The sequence below is a fragment of the Rhinopithecus bieti genome, unplaced genomic scaffold, assembly GCF_001698545.2.
Source record: "Rhinopithecus bieti isolate Rb0 unplaced genomic scaffold, ASM169854v2 scaffold_1673, whole genome shotgun sequence".
NCBI lineage: Eukaryota > Metazoa > Chordata > Mammalia > Primates > Cercopithecidae > Rhinopithecus > Rhinopithecus bieti.
Window position 1 is genome coordinate 4,010,439 of NW_016804690.1, and position 13,336 is coordinate 4,023,774.

General features: G+C 35.2%; 1 protein-coding gene across 1 annotated transcript in view; it reads right to left on the reverse strand.

Annotated features, from left to right (window-relative positions):
• The window catches only part of MARK1 (microtubule affinity regulating kinase 1), a 140,484-nt gene that overhangs the window by 41,225 nt on the left and 85,923 nt on the right, over window positions 1-13,336 (reverse strand). The window contains 3 exon segments of the mRNA XM_017870006.1: window positions 3,706-3,825; window positions 3,915-4,151; window positions 6,426-6,482. Coding sequence (XP_017725495.1) covers window positions 3,706-3,825; window positions 3,915-4,151; window positions 6,426-6,482 — 414 coding nt within the window.

The following is a 13,336-nucleotide window of genomic DNA, read 5'->3' on the forward strand; positions in this document are numbered from 1 at the left end:
CAGGGTTTTTCCATGTTGCCTAGGCTGGTCTCGATCTCCTGGACTTAGGTGATCTGCCCGCCTTGGCCTCCCAAAGTATCTGGATTATAGTCATGAGCCATCAAGCATGGCCTTAGGTCTGCACATTTTAAAAATATGGAATTTAGAATGGCCAGACAGAAATAATTTTACTTAAATTATTTCAACCTTTGTAAAACATACTATATGCTTCTGAATTTGTACACAGAAATCTTTCATTTAAAAAATTATGAATTAATTGATTTTTTTGCTTTACTGTCACTTGGCAGACATAAACAAGACTGTAAAGATTATTTTAGTAACAGCTGAAAAATTAAGTATAAAAGTCAAAATAAACACTTTTTTGGAGGACCAATGATGACAAAGAGAGGGCAATAAGAGGAGATTTGCTTCAGGCTCAAATTTTGCATTATTTTGAAAGGTAATACAGTCCATCTTGGTTAAAGACTGGAAAAATGAATGAACATGTACGTAACAGGAAAAGCAGAAAAGTTTTTCAGTTTCTTTCTAATAAAAAAATCTAGACATACCAACATTCCAATAAACGGGTTTAAAAAACAATAGTGTACAACATAAAGCACAAATCCTTTTAAAATCATAATGTCCTCATTATCAGAGGACAGTATCACACATGGAAGTTCCAGACTAGTACAATTAGAAAGAGCTGACAACATTCACATATATAACTTGAAAAAATTATATAACTGTTTGCTTATGCCTAGGAACAAACTATAGGCTAGTAGAATGTGAAACTAATTTCATTAATTTTTATTTTCACAGATGATAAATAAGGCATTTAACTTAGGAGTCTTTAAGAAACATTTTAATAAAATATACAGTTATGTCTGGTAGCAACAGAAAGGTAAGTTAAATAAGTTTGAAATGATAAGCAACCATGTAAGATTCTCTAAATCAAATTTCAATATTAGCAAAATATATAGTGAAGAAAGTATAGAGGATACTCTAATCAATAATTCATGACACTAAAGTACACTGAAAAAACATTCATGATGTTCCACTTTTTCAAAATGTGGAAATTACCAGAAAAATATTTTATATTAAACTATACAAAGTTGGCACAAATCTATGAGGCTTCTTAACCAGACTCCTTAAGACAAGTAGTTAAAAGACACTGAGAGCTTATACATGAAGAAGCACAAACTATTCATTAAAAATGTTCCATTTTATTGCTAATAAAAGAAATACAAATTAAAGCAAGGCATCAAATACTAGAATTTATATCCAATATTGAACCAAGCTATGGATAATAGGTACATTCAAAAGCCTTGGGTCACACACATCTTTTGGCAATGATGAAAGAGCTATCCGATCACTTGCACCCTTTGGCCCAGTAATTCCACTCTGAAGAATTTATCTAAGCATATATCCCAAAGGGGAAAAAAGTATACCACATTGCTTTTATCAAAAACAATGGAAACAACTCAGATGTGCAATAAACATGGAATAGTTAAATAAATTATGAAATGTTACCCAAGGAGAATAACATAGCTATTAAAAAGGAAGGAGTGCATTCTTATGACAAAGCAAGAACGCATATCCAAAACTTCTAAGGTTAAAAAAAAAAATGGAACATAGTATAAAACATTTACTAACACATAAAATGTTATGTTTACATAATAAAGATGAGTATTTTGAAAATGGCTTTAAAAAACTTTACAGATTTTTTACTGTAATGCTAATAAAATTGGTTGGAAAAATAAAAGTGAAGACTAACAATTTTTGAAGTCACCAATATTTCTAGGAGAGTTTCTTAAGGTTTGGTATAAGAAATATTTCTATTTAAAAAAATGGTGTCAAGTTTCCCTGGAAAGTCATTTTTGGGAACTGTGAAGCAAATCAGCCTTTGTATAGTAATATCTATAATATTATGATAATATTTCCAGTGGGAACTCATGTTTTCATAGCTGAAAAACTTTGTTTTGGTAAGCTGGAACAGAAAGTTGCAGACTATACTGAAATATGTTGGAATGAGCTTCTGATGATCAAATATTTCAGTAATAAAAATTTGGCTTTTAAATTCAACTCAAAGCACTCTCATATTTTAATCCTCAACATTTTAATACCAATGATAAAAGACTAATGTGCTTGGCTACTATAAATTAATCATCTTTAAGGCATCAGCATATCTTATCTACTGTCCATAGAGATCTGTAATACCTATTCCCCCAAAATAATTTTTGTATATTCGTTTTGCTCTGCTCATTAGCTATGCTGTTGCTTCAATTCTGGGCATTTTATTAAGTGACACTCAGGTAAAGCGGGGTTCTTACGATAAAAGTTAGTCACAAAGCAGGATTACAAGACATGTTCTCTAAAGTTCATTATTTTAGAAATGATATGAGAGTCAAGAATTTTAGCTTTTAAATATTTCACCTAATTTTCTATGAATAATGATGGAAAGCTTTCAAAATAAGTGACATAAAAGTGGGCACTATATAGTACATGTTCTCTATTAAAGCATTACTATCATAATTTTTTTACCCACAAAAAGGGGGAAAAGCCCACAAAATTTGTAAGATATAACTAATACCATTTAAACAAATAATTCAGTAAAAAAATCCTGATCATTGATGAACTGAAACAAAGCATTTAAAATAATTTCCCAGTGGAAGTCACCATCCCTTAACTTCCATCAAAACATGCTGTATCTTCTACTGAAAAATATTTGTGGAAATAAAATTACAAAGCCCACACTAACCTGAGAGCTCTGTACACAGGGATGGCTCACTATAAGGCTGCCTCCTAAGCAGCATGAAGTCCGTGCCAGAAAGCCCCATTGCTACACTAAAAATGTACAGTTTATATGAGGTTAATTCTCTGAATTCTCTACCTTTCTATTAAGGTGAATAAAAGAAGACAGAAAGTACTAGTGAATAACGCATGCTGAATCTCTGAAATTATCTTAGTAAAGGCTAAAATATCATTCTTAAAAACAGATGGGCAAAATACTTAAGAAATAAACTATTCTAACTGCAGCGCCAGAAGAAAAAAAATACTAGACATTTTGGTTATGTGAACTTGCTTGCTTGTAACATACTTAGTCCATTTATAATAGTGTCTATTATTATAAATAACCTCACATATGGAATGTATGTAGGCAACACAACAGTGTTTTAAGAAATGAAATGCCTGTTTCCAATATGTTCTACTTAAATATTTGTAAGTTTTCTTTACTAAAGTTGAGAGGTTTCTATTGCATTTTTAAATGCCAGATACCAATGTCAGATATAGCTGTGAAATATTCACTAGATTAGAATTTTCACTATTTTCTTTTATCCTTGAAATATTTATTGAGAACTTACTAAAAACAAAGTTTCTGTTTTCGACAAAGCAATTTCTGACAGAGGCTACGTTTTCCTCCTTCTCTAACTAAAAGTGAATTTAACCTCTATTTTTGTGTTGTTTTAATTTAACACGGCACTACAGAACAAAGAGGAAGAAATAATAGCTTTTTAGAGGACAGCTAGCTGTGGCAACCTTTTGGAAGTGGGAAACACTCGTGAAAAAAGTCATGTCTTTTCCCTACTCGTTAGAAACAAAAGGCAGATTAGCATATTTGGGCATTTTCCTGAAGAAAAACATTGGAGAAAAATGCTCCTCTCACGTTTCTGGACATATCTTTAATTGTTTAACAATTTAAATTTGGAATATAAAAGCTTTACTTACTTCCAAGCTACCTCTCTTTATTGGATTCAGGACTAATAATTTCTTCAGAAGATTTTCACAGTCTGTGGACATGTAGAAGGGAATACGGTACTTCCCTCGTAAAACTCGCTCTCGCAGTTCCTTAATAAAAGTGAAAGAAAGCACTTGTAACTGGTTTTTGAAATAATCATACTTGGGGATAAAACATTAATATAAAATTTAGCTGATACCTTTAAATTCTGGCCATCGAAAGGCAAGGAGCCACTGACTAATGTATAGAGAATGACGCCCAGACTCCACACATCCACTTCAGGCCCGTCATACTTCTTTCCTTGGAAAAGCTCGGGAGCAGCATAGGGTGGGCTTCCACAAAATGTGTCCAATTTGTTCCCAACTGTAAATTCGTTACTAAAACCAAAGTCAGCAATTTTAATATTCATATCACCATCAAGGAGAAGGTTTTCAGCCTAAGAGGAAAATAATAAAAAGAACAATGTAAAAGCCTATATAAAATAAAATATTTGTTAAAAGTGTTTTAGCTTCCAAATTTACATCTCTTGTCTCTCATTTCTAAATGTAATATCAAATTTAGAAGCCCAGTATAGTACTTCAATGCATTCTGAATTACATCTATATAAGACTAAATTTTAACACTATAAAAGGAAAGCTCTCTTTATATGCATATATGCAACTACTTAAGAAAGGTTATTTAAAACCCATTTTCTTTCATAGGTTATTTTAAACTCATTTTTTCCTCATAGTCAGAAACATCCTAGAAGTGTACCTTAGTATGACCTACTCTAAAGAGCATAATACTAATCCATCTTGGACTTAAACCAACATGATTACCCAAAGGAGCTCTATTTTAATAGGGTATTGTTGGTTAATGCTGGGCTCAAAGGTATATCTACAGTAACTGCCTGTCAGGGGTTCTGTGACTACTAATTCATTCCTTTGTCCTCTCTTGTAGAATACTTCCTCAACAAAATACTGTTTCAGTAAAACATGACCAAAAACTACAGCCTCCATTATATCTTGTCTGTTTTAAGCTTCTTTTTGCTGTTTTAAAACTAGATTCTCTTCTTGACGTATATTTTACATAGAAAACAGTGAATTTTCCATGTTTTGAGATGGTTTTCCAAAATCCTAAAGCAGAATCACTTAAAGACAATATTTTACATGTTCCTTTTGTAAACAGAAGCAACTCAATAAAGGACTTGCTTTTGTACACGTTTTATTTCAAACTCTGTTACAACGGATGGATAGACTAACAAAGGTATAGGTTACTTTGTAGATGTGTTTTATCAGGTTCCAAAAAGAAATAAAATTTGACTAAAACAAAAATCAGATTTCTCTATATTACTGGAAGGTCCAACAATCATTAAGAGTCATGCACTCTGCCCATCATATATCTCTTCCCTCCCTACCTGCCACAACCTTTCTTTTCTTTTTTTTTGTGGTATACTAGTTTGGGATATTTGTTTTCATTTTATTTTGGAAAATGCAGATACACCTAGAACCCAAAATATACAATAAAAATGGGGTATCACTTATTACATAAATACTATAAAAGCACATACATTTGGAAAAATTAATAATAGATTGTAACATTTTTGAACTGTGACAAAACCAGGTTATTTTGATGTTCTGATGTAAGGGCCTGGTCACTGTAAATTTCTGAAGCTGTTTGTGAGCAAGCTGGACTTTCTCTAAAAATGTCTGGATGGATATCAAAGTATCTAAGCTGCCCCAGAAGAGAAGAGCTGCAAGGGGTTCTGAGGTCTCCTTCCAGGAGTGTACAGAAAAACTCTCTACTGGACTAGAGGGAAAACATACTGTTTTGAACATTATTATTTTTTGCAGATTTTTTTCATATAAGAAATGAGATGATAAACCGGGAGTCAAACACAGAAGCAGGGGAACAGTTCTCTTCTTTCTCATTCGTCATGGAAGTGATTCCCCTTAAAATAGTCAAGGAAGGAAACCAAGAAATAGAAAAATTGGGAGCAACAGAAAATTCATAAGCTCTGAAAAATGAAGCTAGAATACAGAATTAGACTTGACTTTTGACAACTGTTTAGGATAATATATTTAAACATAACCCAAACTGGTGCAAGTAGTTGATAAAGGTGATGAGGAAAAAAGTAAAAAAGAAAAATAAGACTTTTATGTAAGGGACAATGAAAATTAAATTTGGAAGATTAGAGAAAAAAGGAAAAAAACATGTAAACATTTTAGCCCACTTTCATTTTTCAAACAATCTATGTGGCACAACCATTTATTGACTAACTACACATTTCTTACTCCAAAGTATGCTCGTTTATACTATTATATGCATTTAGTGTTCATAAAAATGTTTTAAAACTTTCCTTAGTTCTTTGAGCTTCAAGATAGAGTGTGAATACTGTCTCTTATATAAGGGAAACATGGGTCTGTGCTCTGACTTTGCTTCTGTCTGAGTCCCACACTTTTGGTTGGGAATAAAGTTCCATATCTATGCATTTAAAGCAAACTAATTAATAGTGAATCAAATCCTCTAACCTCTAAAGCTAGATAACTTCTCACTCATATTTTCTTCATTTGCTCAGTGAAAATATTACTTTTCATAAAGCTGCTGTGAGAATCAAAAACTACTTGTATAGTGTCTAGTAGCACAGTTAGGCAATAAGATAGCTCTAATATTATTATTAAACATAAGTTAATAATAAAGATTTTTTTAAAAATTACAATCAGAAGCTTACCTTAAGATCACGGTGAACAATGTACTTTTGATGACAATACTGTACAGCAGATACAATCTGGAATAAATATTTGGATAAAAGAGTCAAACTATTAAAAAAAAATTTCCCCAATAATCATCTCCAATTTAGATAAATTACTAACTTGGATTTCAAGGTAGTATTTAATAAACATGCTATGCCTTTAGTTCAGAAAACTATACACATTAAAGTGATGAAATTTTCGCTGTTAAGTGCAGAAAATATGGAAAAATAATATTCTCTTACTAAAATACAATAAAATATTTGTCAGAGGCTGTGAAGATGTCATATGGATCATTTACAGTTCTGTGTTTATGTGACTGAATGTGTACAATTTATAGTTTTGGTCAAATGGTCTACTATAGTGTTGAAATAAAAGCTTTGGCACACATGAATTAGTATTTTAAGATAATTGTCTCAAGTTAAAAAAGCAAAACTCTATTCTAGGAATTACAACAAATGTGTTCAAGGCATGTTTCTTTAGTGAGGCCAATTCACTAAGAACTTATCGATGAGGTATTTAGCAATACCTATATTTATCTATTCAAATATAAAGAGAAAGGAAAAATTTTGAGCCTTAAAAAAGAAATCTGATCAGCAATAGAAAAGAGGGAAAAATGAAATTCAATCTTAAACCTGTCACTAATTCAGTCAGGTGAAGTATTCTATGCCTGTAACTTGATTTTGTATGCAGCCATAATTTTTAACCATCACACAGAGCTCTTTGGAGACAAGGACTAAACAAGGAGAAACCCAACAGTTTAAAGGCCAAAAGTATGAGAGAAATAGATTATAAACAATTCTATGATAGTTCTTTATTACATAAAATACAGAAATAGAAAGAATCTGATAGCAATCAATTAAGAACTATTTGGTACATATAATTACATCTGATGAGTAGAAGGACGGTCATTTTAATGTACATCAGAACATTCAATTCTGTGAATTCAGTTAAATATAAAAACAGTTTGAAGGTTAGGCATTTACAAATGGAGACAAAAATGAGATTTTTTTTTTTAAAGTATAAAGGTGATGTGAAGTATGACCATGCTAATAGGAATATGAGTGGAAAAAAAAACCTTCAAAGTAGAAGTGAACTGATATTTCAGTATTATAAAATTATTCTAATGTATATTAAAATGGTTTGAAGAAAGAGAAAACACGAATTCAAAACAAAATAATCAACACACAATGAGTAATATACAATTTCATTTAATTCATTTTGATTCAACAGTTTATTGAGTACCTGCTATGTGCAAGGAAATGTGCTGGTTGCTAGGTAAATACAAAAATGAATACTAAGTGGACTCTGTCCTTAAGGCGCTTACAATCTGATTAAGAAGAGAAAATAAGGTATACATTCTCTATATACCTTGCATTATGGAGGTATATATTATTATATAGAGAGGTATATATTATTACCTTTCTATATATTGTATATAGAGAGGTATATATTATTCCCCTGTAATACAAGGTAGAATCATAGAACTCCACCTTTTTAAAAGGGTATTATAAAAAATAAAGAATAATTTCAGTTGGAAATGCTTCCTGAAGGAGGTGATACTTGCTCTAAGCCATCCTTGAAGGACAGAAATATTTAAAAATGTGGAGATCTGGGGATGGGGAGGTGGTGAAATGCATTAATGACAGGGGAACTGTTTATTTGAAAAGCAGGTAGGATTCATGCCTGTAATCTCAGCACTTTGGGAGGCTGAAGTGGGAGGATGATCGCGTGAGGCCAGGAGTTCAAGACCAGGCCTTGACAACACAGTGAGACCTCATCTCTACAAAAAATAAAAATATTAGCTAGGTGTGGTGGTGTGCACCTGTGGTCCCAGCTACACAGGTGGCTGAGGCAGGAGGATTTCTTGAGCCTAGGAGGTCGAGGCTGCAGTATGCCATGCTCACACCACTGCACACCAACCTGGATGACAGAGTGAGACCCTGTCTCAAACACAACAAACAAACAAAAAGACCAACCAACCAACCAAACAAACAAACAAAAAAACCCCAGAAAACCAAACCAAACAAAAAATCATTTAAAGAAGAGGAGGTGAAAAAATGGTGACAGTGGGAGTCAAATCTTGACAAATAGGTTGGTAAAAGTCAAAACTAGGCAGGTACTGCAGAACCACTAGATGTTGTTAGGCAGGGTGACTAGGAATGATTATAATCAATTTGAAGTATGATTCCCAAAAATACAGAAGGATCTAATGATGAACATTTGTAGTACTGGTTTTCTTAAGCAACATTCTTCAAAATTCTAATACCCAATTTTCACTAAATTACATTCATTAGTCAAAAGACGTATACATTTATATGTATATTTTATTAGACATACTATATAGGTTATAGTATGTTAATATTATAAGATTATTTTGTATCATGGGTGACAGAAATTTGCTGATAATGACATTATCTTTTATTAGTCACGTTTGTATGATCCAGTGAAGGTATGCAACAGATAATAATTTGGTTATCAAACATGATCAGAGGCCATGCAACTCACGTCAGACAGAATGGTCTCTATGAAAACAGTTCTACATTTACTTCTGGAATCAAACATTTCCTAAGCCTCAAAGCATCAAGAATGGAAAGATAATTACAAAGAATCCTCCGCATTAAGCATGTGTTCTCCCCAAACTCTATGAAGTCTGAGCTATCAGTCAAATGTGGTAGTTTATTACAGTATTAATACAATTGCTTAGCAGGGAACAATTTCTGCCATGAAAGAAGTTCTGCCTTCTGACTCACTGCAAGAATTCCCCTCCACAAGCCCAATTTTTACTGCATTATTTTACAGCTAGACCTTCCAATCTCAAAACATTCTGTACTTCCATAAATAGGATATAGGAACTTCCCTATGAGCCTTCTATTAATGGATCTTGAAAACATGATTTATAGTCAGCTGGGAACTGACGGTAAGACCACACACATCAGTGTTTTCCATTGAGGTGGAGTTATCAGGTTACTTTGCAATTATTAATACTTATAAGTGGGTCAGGAATCCCCATGCTTGAAGTGGTAGACTTGATATTACTCGAATTGAATCAATATTATGATTTTTTTTTTGTAGGCTCAAGTCTTAAGGAATTTTGTAAAAGCATTGTATGGGTAATGGCTGCTAAGTGGTCTTAAACTGTCCTAGTGTCTTCAGTATTTGTAAGAGTAAGGTCAAGGACTTATATACATTTATCCTTGTTGACACAGTATTAATACGTACATTCTTTCACTGTTAAAATAAAAAAGAAAATAAAAGTAAATGTATATTCATTAAGTCTGTAAGAGTTTAAATCAAATCCATAAATAAAATAAGCTCCTCAAAATAAATTTAAGTATAAATTTACCTTTAGTCAGGTAACTACAAAATAATGTATGTGTGTGCATGTGTGTATGTATGTTTACATATCTCTGGTTTCTAAAAATGCGACTTAGTAACTTTTTTAGTTTTGGGAAAACATATATAGATACTAAATTTAAAATATACAGTAAATAAATAAAATATTTCCCATTGTTTTACAATTTAAATAGCATTCATCGGGCACTCAGTCTCTGCAATGTAAAGAATATGAAGATGATTTCAAAATATTACAGATTTTATTTCAAAACCATGCCAATTTTAGTAATTATTTGTATCTGTAAAATATCTATGTCCCAACCTCCTATCCTCCTCTCGCTTACCAGCAAAGATGGAAAGCTCTTTAAAATAGCAGGCATTTCCAACTTCTCTAATTCCATATAGTACCCCATACAATTTTCTACATCTACCAAAAAATAAGTAAAACTAGCTGCCTAAAAAAGTAAGAGTAAATAGCAATAATCTCTAAAATATACATTAGGATTCCAATGGGAATATTTAATACAAATTGGAACTTTTTTGCTGGTCTGCTACTAACAAAAGCTACTGTGACTGATATTAAATGAATAATATATAAAATGATGTGTGTGGCTGTGTGCAGTGACTCACGCCTGTAATCCCAGCACTACGGGAGGCTGAGGTGGACAGATCACCTGAGGTCAGGAGTTCAAGACCAGCCTGGCCAACATGGTGAAACCCCTTCTCTACTAAAAATACAAAAATTAGCTGGGCGTGGTGTTCTGTGCCTATAATCCCAGCTACTTGGGAGGCTGAGGTAGGAGAATCACTTGAACCCAGGAGGCGGAGTTGCAGTGAGACGAGACAGCACCACTGCAATCCAGCCTGGGTGACAGAGCAAGACTCCATCTCAAAAAATAAATAAATAAATAAATAAATAAATAAATAAATAAATACATGTCAAGATGGCTGAATAGGAACAGTTCCGGTCTGCAGCTCCCAGCGTGATCGATGCAGAAGACGGGTGATTTCTGCATTTCCAACGGAGGTACCTGGTTCATCTCATTGGGACTGGTTGGACAGTGGGTACAGCCCACAGAGGGCGAGCTGAAGCAGGGCAGGGCGTCGCCTCACCTGGGAAGCACAAGGGGTTGGAATATTTCCCTTTTCTAACCAAGGGAAACCATGACAGACTACCTGAAAAAACGGGACACTCCCCGCACAAATACTGCGCTTTTCCAAAGTCTTAGCAACCAGCAGACAAGGTGATTCTCTCCCATGCCTGGCATGGCACGTCCTACGCCCATGGAGTCTTGCTCGCTGCTAGTGCAGCAGTCTGAGATCGATCTGTGAGGCAGCAGCCTGGCTGAGGGAGGGGCATTCGCCAATGCTGAGGCTTGAGTAGGTAAACCAAGCAGCCAGGAAGCTTGAACTGGGTGGAGCCAACCTCAGCTCAACAAGGCCTAGTGCCTCTAGACTCCACCTCTGTGGGCAGGGCATAGCTGAACAAAAGGCAGCAGGCAACTTCTGCAGACTTAAACGTTCCCGTCTGACAGCTCTGAAGAGAGCAGTGGTTCTCTCAGCACAGCATCTGAGCTCTGAGAAAGGACAGACTGCCTCCTCAAGTGTGTCCCTGACCCCCATGTAGCCTAACTGGGAGACACCTCCCAGTAGGGGCTGACAGACACCTCATATAGGCAGCTGCCCCTCTGGGATGAAGTTTCCAGAAGAAAGATCAGGCAGCAATACTTGCTGTTCTGCAGCCTCCACTGGTGATACCCATGCAAAGAGGGTCTGGAGGAGAACTCCAGCAAACTCCAACAGACCTGCAGCTGAGGGACCTGACTGTTAGAAGGAAAACTGACAAACAGAAAGGAATAGTATCAACATCAACAAAAAGGTAATCTACACCAAAACGCCATCTGTAGGTCANGAACAAAAGGCAGCAGGCAACTTCTGCAGACTTAAACGTTCCCGTCTGACAGCTCTGAAGAGAGCAGTGGTTCTCTCAGCACAGCATCTGAGCTCTGAGAAAGGACAGACTGCCTCCTCAAGTGTGTCCCTGACCCCATGTAGCCTAACTGGGAGACACCTCCCAGTAGGGGCTGACAGACACCTCATATAGGCAGCTGCCCCTCTGGGATGAAGTTTCCAGAAGAAAGATCAGGCAGCAATACTTGCTGTTCTGCAGCCTCCACTGGTGATACCCATGCAAAGAGGGTCTGGAGGAGAACTCCAGCAAACTCCAACAGACCTGCAGCTGAGGGACCTGACTGTTAGAAGGAAAACTGACAAACAGAAAGGAATAGTATCAACATCAACAAAAGGTAATCTACACCAAAACGCCATCTGTAGGTCACCAACATCAAAGACCAAAGGTAGATAAAACCACAAAGATGGGGAGAAACCAGAGCAGAAAAGCTGAAAACTCTAAATATCAAAACGCCTCTTCTCCTCCAAAGGATGGCAGCTCCTGGCCAACAACGGAACAAAGCTGGATGGAGAATAACTTTGACGAGTTGACAGAAGTAGGTTTCAGACATCTACAGAACTTTCCACCCCAAATCAACAGAATATACATTCTTCTCAGCACCACATCACACTTATTCCAAAATCGTCCACACAGTTGGAAGTAAAGCACTCCTCGACAAATGTAAAAGAACAGAAATCACAACAAACTATCTCTCAGACCACAGTGCAATCAGATTAGAAATCAGGATTAAGAAACTCACTCAAAACTGCTCTACTACCTGGCAACTGAACAACCTGCTCCTGAATGACTACTGGGTAAATAACAAAATGAAGGCAGAAATAAAGATGCTCTTTGAAATCAATGAGAACAAAGACACAATGTACCAGAATCTCTGGGACACATTTAAAGCCATGTATAGATGGAAATTTATAGCACTAAATGCCCACAAGAGAAAGCAGGAAAGCTCTAAAATCGACATCCTAACATCACAATTAAAAGAGCTAGAGAAGCAAGAGCAAACACATTCAAAAGCTAGCAGAAGGCAAGAAATAACTAAGATCAGTGCAGAATTGAAAGAGATAGAGACACAAAAAAACCTTCAAAAAAATCAATGAATATAGGAGCTGGTTTTTTGAAAAGACAGACAAACTTGATTGACTGCTAGCAAGGCTAATAAGGAAGAAAAGAGAGAAGAATCAAATAGATGCAATGAAAAATGATAAAGGGGATATCACCATCAATCCCACAGAAACGCAAACTACCATCAGAGAAAACTATAAACACCTCTATGCAAATGAACTAGAAAATCTAGAAGAAATGGATAAATTCCTGGACACATACACTCTCCCAAGACTTAACCAGGAAGAAGTTGAATCTCTGAATAGACCAAAAACAGGCTCTGAAATTGAGGCAATAATTAATAGCCTACCAACCAAAGAAAGTCCAGGACCAGAAGGATTCACAGCAGAATTCTACCAGAGGTACAAAGTGGAGCTGGTACCACTCCTTCTGAAACTATTCCAATCAAGAGAAAAAGAGGGAATCCTCCCTAACTCATTTTATGAGGCCAACATCATCCTGATACCAAAGCCTGGCAGAGACACA